The sequence below is a fragment of the Drosophila ficusphila genome, unplaced genomic scaffold (genome assembly GCF_018152265.1).
Source record: "Drosophila ficusphila isolate 14025-0441.05 unplaced genomic scaffold, ASM1815226v1 contig_348, whole genome shotgun sequence".
NCBI classification, from domain to species: Eukaryota; Metazoa; Arthropoda; class Insecta; order Diptera; family Drosophilidae; genus Drosophila; species Drosophila ficusphila.
The window spans coordinates 1,408,351-1,422,665 of NW_025064257.1; the positions used below are offsets into that span (position 1 = coordinate 1,408,351).

The 14,315-nt window shown below is 40.3% G+C and overlaps 1 protein-coding gene across 4 annotated transcripts in view; it reads left to right on the forward strand.

The window, feature by feature from the left end:
- Positions 1-14,315, forward strand: part of LOC108096154 (scavenger receptor class B member 1) — a 95,817-nt gene that overhangs the window by 63,731 nt on the left and 17,771 nt on the right. For all 4 annotated transcript variants that reach the window (XM_043207882.1, XM_043207881.1, XM_017197553.1 and 1 more), the window contains exon 7: positions 13,184-13,350. In XM_043207882.1, the coding sequence (XP_043063817.1) occupies positions 13,184-13,350 (167 nt within the window). The remainder of the gene's footprint in view (positions 1-13,183; positions 13,351-14,315) is intronic.

Below are 14,315 nucleotides of genomic sequence, written 5' to 3' on the forward strand. Positions count from 1 at the left end.
ATTGTATTAACAATTGTACATTGTAATAATATGATAGCTATAATTCAATTATAGGGGAATGTCGTCAAGGTTGGACAGTTGTCAGGGTCGGACACTTGCAATTTTTCTATTAAACCAACTATCGCCATCTGTGTGCGAATGTGGTATTAATTGTTTCTACTGTGGGAAACTTTTCATTCCAAGCCGCATCCCAGAACTGTTAATTTTTTCTGTTTTGTTGACATAGTGTCGTGATAGTGACGAAAAAAGTTTCGCAGAACGCATAAAAAAGTGGCATAATTCAGCGGAAAATATGTCATCCGCAGGGTAAGTTTAAAAATACGTTAAGTGGTTCCCCCTTAACGACATCCTAAAAAAAAAAATTTGTTTTTAACAAAGCGATTTGGTGGTTATGTTGTGCGGTAGGGTTATGACTCATGTTGTCAGGGTTGGACACTTTTTGTTGTCAAGGCTGGACACCCTTGGTTTTTTCCCTTTTGTCAGAATATTTTTATTTTTCCAATGTTTTTTTACAGACTTTTGCATAATATGCTTACAAACAATGCCACGACACTTGAATCGCAACAACTCTCTTGCATGTAGAGAATGTAAAAGAGACGTTCACCTCAAGTGTGCCAAAATGACAAAAAGTTATTTTGTTTGTCCTAATTGCGAATCTGATTAATTTTTTTTGTACTTGGTTGTAAAATTGGTTGTTCACAATAAAAAAGAGTCAAAAGACATAAAATATACCTGATCCATGGATAATGTCCTCTTTTATTGCTACTTTTCTGAAGTAGCAATTCAAGTGTCCAACCCTGACTACAGTGGCCAAGCCTGACTACATTTTTTTTTTTTTTGAATACTCGCCATTTCTACGTTTTTCATTTCACAACATAATGTTTATTGTCAGACATACCTTTTGCCTTTACCTTTCAAACTATTTACGCAAATGATCTTAATTCTTATTAAAACGATAATTATGGGCAAGGGTCGAAAGTGTGTCCAACCCTGACGACATTCCCCTACTTTTCTTCCCTTTTTTCTTTTATATTTCTATAGTAACAATTTTATGCATTAATTTTAGTTATATATTTAGTTGTATAGTTATTATAATTATTATTTACAATGTATAAAATAGGTTATAATTTTACTTATTATTATTTACAATGTTCTTAATTTTAGTAGTTAGTTTTAGTTAGTGTCGATGAGGAACTTCATCTCTATCCCCGCTACTCTTCGTCTGATGAGAGGTAGCTGGGATTTTTGAAAGGGAGGTTTAAAACTCCATAGGTTCCGACTTGAAGTCGTTACTATTGCGGTGCTTATAGGCGTTTTGGTCTGAGTGGACCTGTGCCTTATATTGTTGTCTATTATATAACGGATTTTTGCCGCTTGTAACCTGGGCGTCTGTTTCCTGAGCTGCCCTTCCCTGCTGCCCCTTTTGCCCGTTTTCAATCGCACTACGGTCCTTAACCTCTTGGCTTTTAGCGAAAGTAGCCGCAAAGGCATATCTCTTGTGATTAGATTCAACTTCTTGTGCCAAAGCCAGGATCTTATGGCTTTGCTGCGAGAAGTACGCCTGTGAGGTTTCGTCTGAGACCCGATATGAAGACCCTCAACGCATCGTCACGGAATTTGTCTCTCAGGATTTTTGCCATACCTGTATCATAGGACATATTAACCTTATTGGTCAGCAAGGTGATCTTTTTCTCAACCTCGTCATAATACTGCAACAAGTTTAAGCCACCTTGTCCTAGGGTGCCCAATTCTTCTTTGATGACATGTATCGGACGCTTGTCACTGTAAGTGAAGTCAAGGCGACTTATATCGCATCTAAATTCAGTACAGTGTCGACAGCCTGATCATGGCGAGAACTGCCATTGTGGCGTCTGAATATTTCATAAGCAGCGACGGCCGCTTGTCTCCAAGAGACGTATGCTTCTTGGGCTTCCGAGAATTCCGGGAGACATTTGACGGCATGTAGAGGCTGGTTACAGTAAACCTGATCTATAATCTGTATGGCTTCATACACCCTTATTTCTGGGGCCGGAGCTGAGGTCGGTGCGACGCGCACCGCTTCTACCCGAACAGCGAGCACATCAACTATTCGCCGTAGCTCTTGTTCCTTACGCTCGTTCTGGGCGGCCTGCTCTGCTAGTACTTTGCCGACGGCCGTTTCAATGATGGTTTTAAGCTGTTCTGAGTCTATGGCTCTGGCCTTGGGACGTTCTGTTGTCTTGCTAAATTTGCAAGCGAGGCTAAGATATCTCCTTCACCCCCAGATTCCGAATCTCTAGAATAATGTTTCCCGCTCCTATAGCAATTGAATGCGTCATTCAATAGTAGTCAGACAGTCAGACTGACATATACGAGCAACAGTTCGCATGGGCAGACCTAAAAAATTGGAAAAAAATAAACTAAGATAAAACGAAACTGTTGCAGGTTTCGTATTACCGCACGGAGGCAGCGAAATAACAACCAAAGAAGGAAATAACAAAACCAAAAATATTTACGTTGCATTTAATGATTAAATTAATTTTTATTTGCACTTTTATAGTTGCATTTATTTGAGTTGGATGTTCCTAATTTTGATTTCTGACAGTCTTTTCAAAAGAAAATAAAATATATTTACCTCTGAAGTGGCGTAAAAAATTGCATTGAGAGATTGGTTTAATAATTATTTGTAAGTGTTAAGGGTAAATGTTGTCTTTATGCAAAATATTAATAAAGTAATTCAGTTAACTCGAATGGCTGTAATTGCTAGTTCCGAAGGGCTGGTTCCCTTTAAACTAGTCTCTCAGTTTCAAAACTATCTTACTGAAACTTAACTTAGAGTTTTGAAGTTATTGCACGCGGTATACTATATGAGTCGGTACGGGCCAAAAAGCTCCCATACGAGAGATTGAAAAAAAAAACAAGAAAGGAAGCTAGCTTCGGCAAGCCGAAGCTTATATACCCTTGCAGTCATGAAATATGTCAAACAAAACGCATAAAAGCTAGACAACATCGAAGCTAAGACGATTTTTCTATTCATTTTCCATATTTTCGACTATAGATCATATGGGAGCTATATGATATAGTTGTCCGATTTTGATCAAATTTAATTCGTAATTCAAGAGTCCTTAGAAAACTTTATATTCCAAAAATCATGCTTATCTAATAAAAACCAACCAACCAATTTTATTTTATTTATATAGATTTTTCGATCTTTTCAATGGCAGCTATAAGATATAGTTGTCCGATTTTTATGAAACTTTTTTCTCAATATAAGGGTTGTTAAAAAACTTGATTTTCAAAAAATCATGCTCGTGGGTTAAAAAACAACGATGTTATTAAATTTATTTCCATTAATTCTATATATATTTTTCGATCTCTCCTATGCCTATATGATAGAGTTATCCGATTTTGATCAAATTTAATCCGAAATTCAATAACAGTTAGAAAACGCCATCCTGAAGAATTCAAGTCGATCTGATAAAAAACAACGGCGTGAGAATTTTTTATTTCATTCTCTCGTATGGGAGCTATCCGATATAGTCGGCCGATCCGGCTCGTTCCGACTTATATACTGCGTGCAATAACTATACACCTTTTGGGAAAGTTTCAGCAAGATAGCTTTAAAACTGAGAGACTAGTTTGCGCGGAAACGGACAGACGGACAGACAGACAGACGGACAGACGTACAGGCGTATTCCGACTCTGCTCGTGATGCTGATCAAGAATATATAAACTTTATGGGGTCTGAGGTGTCTCCTTCACTGCGTTGCAAACTTCTGACTGAAATTATAATACTTTTTTGCTCTGCAAGGGTATAATATCACGCCCTTGTTTTTAATCATATCGACTTGATTTCTTCCAGATGGTGGTTTTTAACCACTTTCGAATCTGAAACTAAATTTTATCAATACCGGATAACATATACATAGCTGCCATAAGAAAGATTAAAAAATATATTTACAAATTATGGGGAAAAAAAAATGATAACGTCGTTGTTTTTTATCAAATGATCATGATTTTTGTTATAAAACATTGAGGTTTTTTAACTACCCTTAAAAAGAGAGAAGAAGAAAAATATAACTGCCATGAAAGATCAAAAATTTAAAGAGAATTAAGAAAGGAAAAAATGAAAACAGTATTTCATCAGACAAGCATAATTTCTGAATATAGAGTTTTCTAATAATTTATTAAAAATCGGACGACTAACAGTCGTCGAAAATGTACAAATTTAATAGAAAAATCGACATAGGTTCGATGTTGTTTAGCCTTTATGTCAGGGGTGCTCAAATTCGTCTTATGGCAGTGCGTTTACTAACACAGCCACAAGAAAACGTGTACATATGTAGCGGCGCGTTTGTGTTGGGGCGCAGCTGTGCACTGAGAGAAAAAAAGTTTTAAATATTTACTACGAAGCATATTACGCATTGTACTTCGCATTTAAAGTTTATGATAAAAAAACTGCTCTCTAATTCATCACTCATTTTGATCTGCCAAAAAATTTAATATAACACTTACGATGGTCCACCACGAAATAAATCAAAAGCCAACGCAGACAGAAAAATAAGTTCAAGTGCATGTGCTCGAGGAAAAAACAAAAACCAAATACATTGCGTTCAGCGAAGCGTGACGACGGATAGAGATGTAATGAAGAAACAAGCAAAATTGTTTTTGTTTCGCATGCAAATCGAAGCCCATATGCACGGTGCTTATGCGCGCACTACCCATAAGCACAGAGCATCTACAAAAGTGCACTCAGTGTATAGGCGTTGAGCACCCCTGCTTTATGTACTTTGTTCGACATATTTAAAAATATAGTTTATAGTTTTAGTTCACATTTAAATTGATTTCATTTTGACAAACATTTGCATTTTGCGACTTTTGGCTTCAGTTCGATCTTATTTGTATTATTATTAAAGGGGGAATTGCCTACCTCGACCCAAATGGATCTATTGTACCCCCTATCTGAGCTTAGAGCCCACCCATTAACCTGGTTCCTCTGATAAAGTCATGGAGCTTTGTTGGGTGATGCTTCCGGAGGTCCCAAGTGTAAAGGACCGGGAACCGAGAGCTCTACTGCTCAGGCTACTTAAGTCTGGGCAGTCAGAAGTTATGTGTAGGGAGGTTTCATCCTTGCTGCCATTGAATCTGCATGTCTTGCTGCTTACAATCCCCATTTTACATAGGTGACTCTTTAGTCTGCAATGTCCGATTAGTATTCCGGTAATTACCTTAAGTGTATTCTACCCTAATGGTATAAGTTCCTAGAACCTCTTCATGTCATAACTGACGATGAGAATTTTGGCTTGTCTTTTATGGCTTGGAATATGCTGGTGTATTGGCCTAAAGGTTCATGGTACTTGATTCGTGGTCCTATTACTCCAAAGCCAGTGCCTTGGTGCGTTAGAAACCCCTGTCCGTATACCACGCTATGGTGTGCCTTGCCATGGAGTGTACTTCCTTCATGGTGGTCCATTCTTTCTTGTTACTCAAATGAGCAGATTTGAATTCTACTGTCATTTCGTCCCTAGGATGTGAACTCAGGGGAAGTTCGACTAGTTGATTCGCTGCATCCCTACAGCTGAGGAAGCGGTCACTACCTTTACCCTCAGAATTGACTCTTAATAGGGTGGCTTTCCACTGAAGCTCTACTAAGCAGTGGAACTTCCAGTGCCGCAGTGGGACAGGTCCTCATTGCTGCTGTCATGCATACGCACTCCAATTCTTGCAGCTTTTGTAGCTGTTTTTGTGCGGTAATGAGCTTCGCTCTTTTACCCCAAGCTACTGAACCATATGTGAGTATTGGCCTCATAATCATAAGGTATAGCCATCTGATGATTTGGGGTCAGGTCCCCCATGATTTACCTGCAGTTTTCCGATAGGGGAAGAGCGCCCTGAGGCACTTGTCAACTGTCTTTTGGACGTGGGTTGCAAACGTTAGTTTTCTGTCGATGGTAACGCCAAGGTACTTAACTTCCCGGCTTATTGCTATGGGAGTACATAGTAGAATGATTTGTCTCATTTTCTGTAACTTGTACTTCTTTTTAAAGGAACAATGACAGTTTTTGCGGGGCTGAGGCTAAGACCAACTTCCCTGCACCAATCAAACGTTATCTTGAGTCCAAGTTGGACAATGTCGCAAAGCGTTCTTTTAAATTTCCCTCTGGCTACTATTACTATGTCATCGACATAACACTGACATTGAATTCCTCTATCGGCGAGTTTCCTTAGTAGTTCATTTACTAGTAGGCTCCCCAGTAGAGGAGATAAAACTCCACCTTGCGAACACCCTCTGCTTGTTACAATGGTCATTGTGCTATTGTGCCAATAGTCGCCATTGCCTGTCTGCAGCTTAGCAGGTCTCCAATCCACTTTCTTGTTGTTGCATCAATGTTTCTTCTGGTTTCGTAAATCAACAACAACGCGAAAAGGCGCTTTCAGCGATGAAATCGCTAATGTTTATATTGATTAATTAGTTAATTAATATAAAACATAACATTTAAAACTCGAACAATCTCAACCTCGATTGCAATGAGTCTAAACGACGTTCGCACACAACGTCAACGTGAGCAAGACGAAAGACGGCTCTCAGTACAAAGAAACAACGCTTACTTCACTTTTAAAGCAACCGAAAGTAATGCAAGCTCATCACAAACACGGTCAATAACCCCAAACTTGACCGAATTCTTAAACGTATAGAGCAAGAGAGCGCGTTCTTGCTCCCCATCGCTACCATCGATGTCTCAGCTTCTTTGACAACGTCAACCGTAACAACAACAACAACCGCAACTGTAACGACAGCGCGTTTAACGACGACATCAGTTAGCAGCGCAAACATAAATACTTCTGCCGCTGCGCTGCCCGAAATGGAGAACAAAAACAAATAAAATATTAAGCCGGCTGTGCAGACTGGTATGGATCGCTACATCCAAATCAAAAGGAAGCTGAGCCCCCTTAACTCTCAACGCAAAATAACCCGTGGCAATGGTAACATAGCTGCAATAGAAACGCCTACGAACTCAAACCGTTTAAAAATCTTGGCAGACTATGAGGATGACGCCGAATCTACAGAAGTCGAAAAAAGGAAGCCTAAGCCCCCGCCAATTTACATACGAGAAAAAAGTTCCAACGTTCTTGTCAACAAAATTATAGAGCTTATTGGCAAGGACAACTTCTACATAATACCACTCGAAAAGGGCAATATCCGGGAAACAAAAGTACAAACTAAGTCTGAAGATAATTACAGAGTATTATCGAAATACCTCACCGACAAAAAAAAGAACTTTTACACGTATCAGCTAAAAAGCAGCAAGGGCCTGCAAGTCGTACTTAAGGGCATAGAGCCCGAAGTATCGCCTGCAGAGATAACAAAGGCGCTACAAAAGAAGGGATTTAGCGCCAAGACAGTCTTCAATATCCTTAACAGGGATAGAAAGCCACAGCCACTCTTTAAGGTTGAGCTCGAGCCACAAATTAAGACCCTAAAGAAATACAAAGTGCACCCTATACACAATCTTCAGTTCCTGCTGCACCGCAGAATTACAGTTGAGGAGCCGCACAAACGCAATGGCCTGGTACAATGTGCGAACTGCCAAGAATATGGCCATACAAGGTCTTACTGTAAACTGCGCCCGGTGTGTGTAGTTTGTGGTGAGCTTCATGACTCCGCACACTGCCCAGCGAGCAAAGATGACCAGAACTCGAAAAAGTGCGGCAACTGCGGTGGAAATCACACTGCTAACTATAGAGGTTGCCCAGTTTATAAGGAGCTGAACCTGAGGGGACCTACTGACCGCACCCAAAATAGTCAGTTCATAGCCTCTAGGTCAAACCCTGAAGTCTTCTTCTCGACTGCAGCCAGATCCTCACTAGGACCCATAAATTCTGCCAAAAATGTCACATACGCAAGCGCTTTAAAATCAGGACTGGCTACCCGAGACTCAAAAAGCTCACTGCCGCAATCAGCACACCAAAAACGGAACACGGCTCAGCAGCATCAACCGCCGGAGCAGCCAAAAAGTAACTTTGAAGCTATGATATGCAGTCTACAACAAAGCCTTACGGAGTTTATGTCGTTTATGCGTACAACTATGCAAGATCTAATGCGAAACCAAAATCTACTAATACAAATGCTGGTTTCACAACAATCCAAATAATAATATACACGAGAATATCTACGTGGAACGCTAACGGCGTTTCGCAGCATAAACTCAAGTTAGCGCAATTCCTACTAGACAATGAAATCGACGTAATGCTGCTTTCAGAAACACACCTTACAAACAGATACAATTTCCAACTACGAGGAGATTCATTCTATGGAACAAATCATCCAGATGGTAAAGCACACGGCGGGACTGGAAATTTAATCAGAAGCCGTATTAAGCACCATTATCATACGAAATTTGCTAAAAACTACCTACAGGCCACATCAATAAATATACACCTAAATACTGGCAAACAATTAACTCTAGCCGCCGTATACTGCCCTCCACACTTCACCATAGCCGAAGATGAGTTAATGCAGTTTTTCAACTCACTCGGAGACCACTTCATAGCAGCAGGAGGCTACAATGCCAAGCACAGACACTGGGGATCTCGTCTCGTGACCCCAAAAGGAAAGCAGCTCTATAATGCAATTATCAAAGGTAAGAACAAGCTAGACTATGTTTCTTCTGGCACACCAACATACTGGCCGGCAGACCTAAAGAAACTTCCCGATTTAATAGACTTTGCGATTACCAAAAAAATTCCTAAAAATCTGATAAGCGCCGAATGCCTTTCGGATCTTTCATCTGATCACTCGCTTGTCCTTTTTACTCTATTCCGACACCCAGGAACATGGGATCACTCATCAAAACTGACCTCACATAAAACCAATTGGGTTAAGTAAAAGAAGTATATCAGCTCACACATTGAGCTGAGTCCTCACCTCAGCGACGAAGCCAACGTAGACAGTTTTGTTAAATCACTGGAGGCTGTACTCGTCTCTGCAGCTCGAGTTTCAACACCTTAAACTTTAAACACACAATGCATTCCATAGAAGACCAATCTACAAATCGAACAGCTCGTCCTCGAAAAGCCACGCTTACGTCGAGAATGGCAATGTCACAGATCGCCATCTGCTAAGCAACGCTTAAAACATGCCTCACGTCAACTTGTTTAAGCTCTACAGCAAGAGCTACATAGAGAAACTGTCAACTAATAGTACAAAACACTCACTATGGAGAGCACACCCAACAATGAGCTCACCGAAAGAAACCGTGATGCCTATTAGAAATTCCACAGGCGGGTGGGCGCGCAGCGACGCAGACAGAGCCAGAACGTTGGCCAAACACCTTAAAAATGTCTTCCAACCAAATCCTGCCACCAATGCGTTTACTTTGCCGACTCTATCATATGAACCCCAGCCTCAACATGAGCCAATCGAGTTTCGCCCAAACGAAATCGTTAACATCATCAAAAGGCAACTGAATCCGAAAAAATCCCCGGGCTGCGACCTCATAACTCCCAAAATGATCATTGAGCTCCCATACTGCGCCGTTTGCACTCTCACCCAGCTATTTAATGCCATCGCAAAACTTGGCCACTTTCCAGTGAGATGGAAAAAGTCAATTATAATAATGATAGCAAAGCCGGGGAAAGACCACACTATTCCCACGTCGTATAGACCTATAAGCGTACTCTCTTGCCTATCCAAACTCTTTGAAAAATGCTTAATGACTCGGATAAACACATACCTGAGAATCCAGGAAGGAATCCCGTCATACCAATTTGGGTTTCGTGAAAAGCATGGAACAATTGAGCAGGTCAACCGGATAACATCCGAAATTCCGAACGCGTTCGAAAAACGAGAGTACTGTACTGCCCTATTTTTAGATGTCTCTCAAGCATTTGATTGATTCTGGCTAGAAGGTCTAATGTACAAGATCAAGACTATGCTCCCCTACAGCACCCACAAGATTTTAGAGTCTTACCTTTACGACAGAAAATTTGTCGTGAGGTGCAACACTGCTACATCTGACGATTACACCGTTGGAGCTGGAGGTCCTCAAGGTAGCGTGCTAGGGCCAATATTATATGTCCTCTACACAGCAGACATCCCGACAAGCACACGTCTAACAACATCCACGTTTGCCGATGAAACAGCTATTCTTAGCCGCTCAAAATGCCCGAATCAAGCAACTGCGCAGCTAGCTCTTTATATGGTCGATGTTGAAAAATGGCTGTCAGATTGGAGAATTAAAGTGAACGAACTAAAATGCAAGCACGTTACGTTCACTCTGATCGCTGAACAGAAGGTAAAGTACTTAACCAAGCTATCGGTGCACCCTAACCACCTGGCGAGAGGTCTCACAAGGTTGAGCAACCAATCACGCCTTCGTCGCAATGACTTACCCACCCAGCGATCGACCTGAGGGACGCGCAACCAGAATGCAGTTTTAGTATACTGTTAGTTAAATTTTAATGTTAAGATTCGCCAACTTATTGTTAGTCTCAAAATTAACAGTAGATTCAATAAATAAAAGCAAAGCTATAATAATAAAAAAAAAAATATTTCTTCTAATGAGGGCCGCTAAGACAGCATATCTAGAAAGGCACAGATTGCAACTTCATTATTGTCTATTTCCCCTTCAAAAATATGGCTTAGTTGGTTCAGTTCTGCGTCTGTTGGTCGACCTGCTCTGTTTGCATGCTGCGTGGATTGCAGCGGACTATCCTTGAGAACTATGCTGCTGATATGGTAGTCTACCAGCTTTTCCAATATTTTGAGACAAAACCAAGTGAAGCTTCCCGACATTGGGGATGAAGACCACCCTAGCTCTAGGCCACGTATCCAATTGCTAGGCTACTCAACATTAGTTTCCTTAAGCGGGTAAGGAGTAGATCCAGCCCCTGCTGCATGAAGATTGGTGAGACACCATCCAGACCTAGTGACTTAAATGGTTGGAAGATCCCAATTGCCCATATAAGTCTCTTCGGAGCGACTATAGACTTGGCAATTGATTAGTCCCTTGCACACGGTCTGGGGTGTCTCGGAGTGGACACTACCTCCACTGGGGTTGACGCATCCTCCACCAGGGGTGAGCTTCCAAGGAAGTATGTTTGAAAGAGTAATGCTCGTTTATCCCTATCGTCGGAAGTTTAGCTGTTATTACTTTTCTTCAGGTTGTCCCTTCCTGGGCTGAGCTGATTGCGTCACAGAAGTCTCTATAGTTATTCCGTTTGGCTTTCCTGATCTCTTTGTTGTAGAGCATCAGGCTTTGCCCCAGTTTTCCTCGCCCGTTTTTGCTCTGTTGAAGAGCCGGCGGGTGGAGATTCGTAGCCTTTCCAGGTTGACGTTCCACCAGGGTGCGTCTTTTTCCCTTTTCTGTCTGCGAAGAGGGCAACTGTCCCCGAAGGTATTGGCTATTTTTTCGCAGAGGTTACCCACTGCCTGATCTATTTCTAAGGAATGTCTGGGTATATCTGACGGTTCGTTAGAGAGATTTAGTTCGAGAGAGGACCTAAACCAATCCCAGTTTGTTTTCTTGAGTTTCCTTTTGGAGGCGTCCCTAGAGGTGTTGAAGTCTAATTCAAATCTAATGATTCGGTGGTCCGACATTGCCCTAGTAATGGAGGTCAGTGTGGGGAACTGACATTGATTATGACGCTGCTGCTTTTGATTAGAAGATGAATAATTTAAAATTATAATGTTTATTTTTAATATATGTAGAGGAGAAGTGGGGGTTGTGGGCATGGGTCGGTTGTGGGCACCCCTACGTACCTATATTTTCACAAAATGAAGATTGACTTTTGTTGGTAATGTCATTCGCAAGCAATTACCCTATGTATAATTTATGCCAAATATCAAAGTAAACGAACTCGTTTGCTTTTTGAAATAAACGAATTGGTTTTTTTGTGCTTGGAAAAGGTGGTGAAACTTTATTCAAAGATTTTCAATAGTGTATCAATTAAAGTGAATCGATAAAAAGGTAAGTGTAATGCATTTTTATTTAGTCAAAGCATTATACTAAATGGAACAATATCGATTTGAACCAAAAAATTTATGCAAACACATTTTTTAATTACTTCTTAAAATGTCTGCGAAAGTTGGTTGTGGGCACCAAAATTGGGTGGGTTGTGGGCACCCGTTTTTTTTTTTTTTGGCAAATTTTTTTATTACCTACAATTTCTTATAAAATTGTTTTCAAAATTTGTTTGGAACCCTCTAGAACATTCTTGTAGAAATCTTAGGCTCTTGGAAAAGGATCCTCTCCCGCTGAAAGGGATTATCACTAAGATTTTCCCACTTTATTCTTCATTTTTCGGCTTCCAGAATATTCGTAAGATTTAGATTATTACTAAGAATTCCACGCTTTATTCTTTATATTTCGACTTTCAGAATATTCGTGAAATAAATAAATTGTCATTTTGTTGATATTGGTTGGGGTATTTTTCCATATTATTCCATTTGCAGCATTTTTTCCCAGGGTGCCCACAACCCCCCCAAAAAAAAATTTTAGCTAAAAATTACGATTTTAAAAAAGTCCATATGAAATTTTTTTGCATGACAAAATCAAGTATGTTTCTTCATAATTAGTTAGCTTAGGTCTCTAGCTTTACACAGATACCCATATGTCCAAATAATATGCACTAGTTCGGTAATTATAAGCCAAAAACAAAACTATGCCCACAACCCCCACATCTCCCCTACATACACGTTTAATCATTAAAGTTTTTATAAAAACATACATTTGTGTGTACTTCTTTTCCCAGCGGCTTATTTTACGTGTGCTGCTTATTAAAAGCAGCAGCGTCAAAATCAAAAGCAACAATAGGTCGAATGCTTCATTTTTTGAGGCTTCGACTACTGACGACTTCCGAAAGCCGACACCTGCTACTTTCGGCTACGATTGAAAGCAACATCAAATCAGAAGCAAGAAAACGAAAAGTGGGGCCTGCTGATGATTTTTTATTCTCGTTGCTTTCATGATTTTAGCCTATGCTTCTACTGCGACTTCTGATTTTTACAAAAGCAGATGCAAAAGCAATTGCTTATTTTAGAATATTGCACACAGTCCGAAAAGCTTTTATTTTGCGACTTCTGCTAATTCGACTGCAGTTTTTTAAACACTTATTTCTATATAATTTTTTCCTTAACATTTTTAACATTGACCATTTCAAACAATTAAAATGTTGTCTGTGTATCTATTTCAATTCTGCACAGGTGACTGTCAGCCAGTTGGATTGATCGACGTCACTGATTGCTACTACGGATTCCCAATATCTCTGAGCTTTCCGCACTTCATGAACGGCGACTTGGGGCTACAAGAAAACGTTACCGGCATGAATTCTGATCCAACCAAGCACTCATCAGTTTTCATCATTCAACCGGTATGTATTTATCTGACCTTAAATAGATGTGAGTAGCCGGCTACATTCAGAAACTAACCCAAACAACTGTTGCTGTTACTGTTGTTAACAACTCCACATATATAGTTTCTCGAATTGATTCTTACATATCTATATATTTGGTCAATCAGCGTGGCCGTTAGTACAGCTATATAACTTACTTAAAAGCAATGTCAGGAAGGAGACTGTTACCTTCTGTCAAAAAAGTACCGGGACTGGATTAATTAAAACGCCTGTGCTAAACCGATTTCGGAAATTTTTTTTTGTTATATTGGTAACACTGTTCTGCATTACTAAGTAAAGTTTGATCGCGATCTGTGAAGTAGTTTGTTTACAGTCGCTGGTTACGTCAGTCTATGTTCTGATTGCTTGCCGAATTTTATAATGAACAACTATATTGAACAAAGAATTTGTCTTAAATTTTGTGTTGCGACAAAATTTCTTGTACTGACGCGTTAAAAATGTTGCAGAAGGCTTATGGTGATGCAGTTTTATCGAGAACACGTGCTTTTGAGTGGTACAAAGCATTCCAAGAGGGTCGTGAGATTGTCGAAGACATGCCTCGTTCGGGACGACCATCCACCTCTCTCACCGACCCTAAAATCGATGCAGTGAAGGAATTTATTTTTGAAAATCATCATGTCAGCTTACGAGAGATAGCACAAGTCCTGAACATCTCTCACGAGTCAATTCGTACCATTTTGACTGACCGTTTGGGTATGAAACGAGTCGCTGCACGGCTTGTTCCAATGCGACGCCGCATCGAGCTACCATTGTCAACGAATACAAGGTCAAAAACTCGATAAATACCATCGAACAAGCTCCGTATTCGCCAGATTTAGCTCCGTGCGACTTCTTTTTGTTTCCTCGACTCAAGTTGCCGCTTCGTGGAACCCGTTTTAGCACCATTGAAGACATTAAACAAAATTCGGCACGGGAGTTGAAGG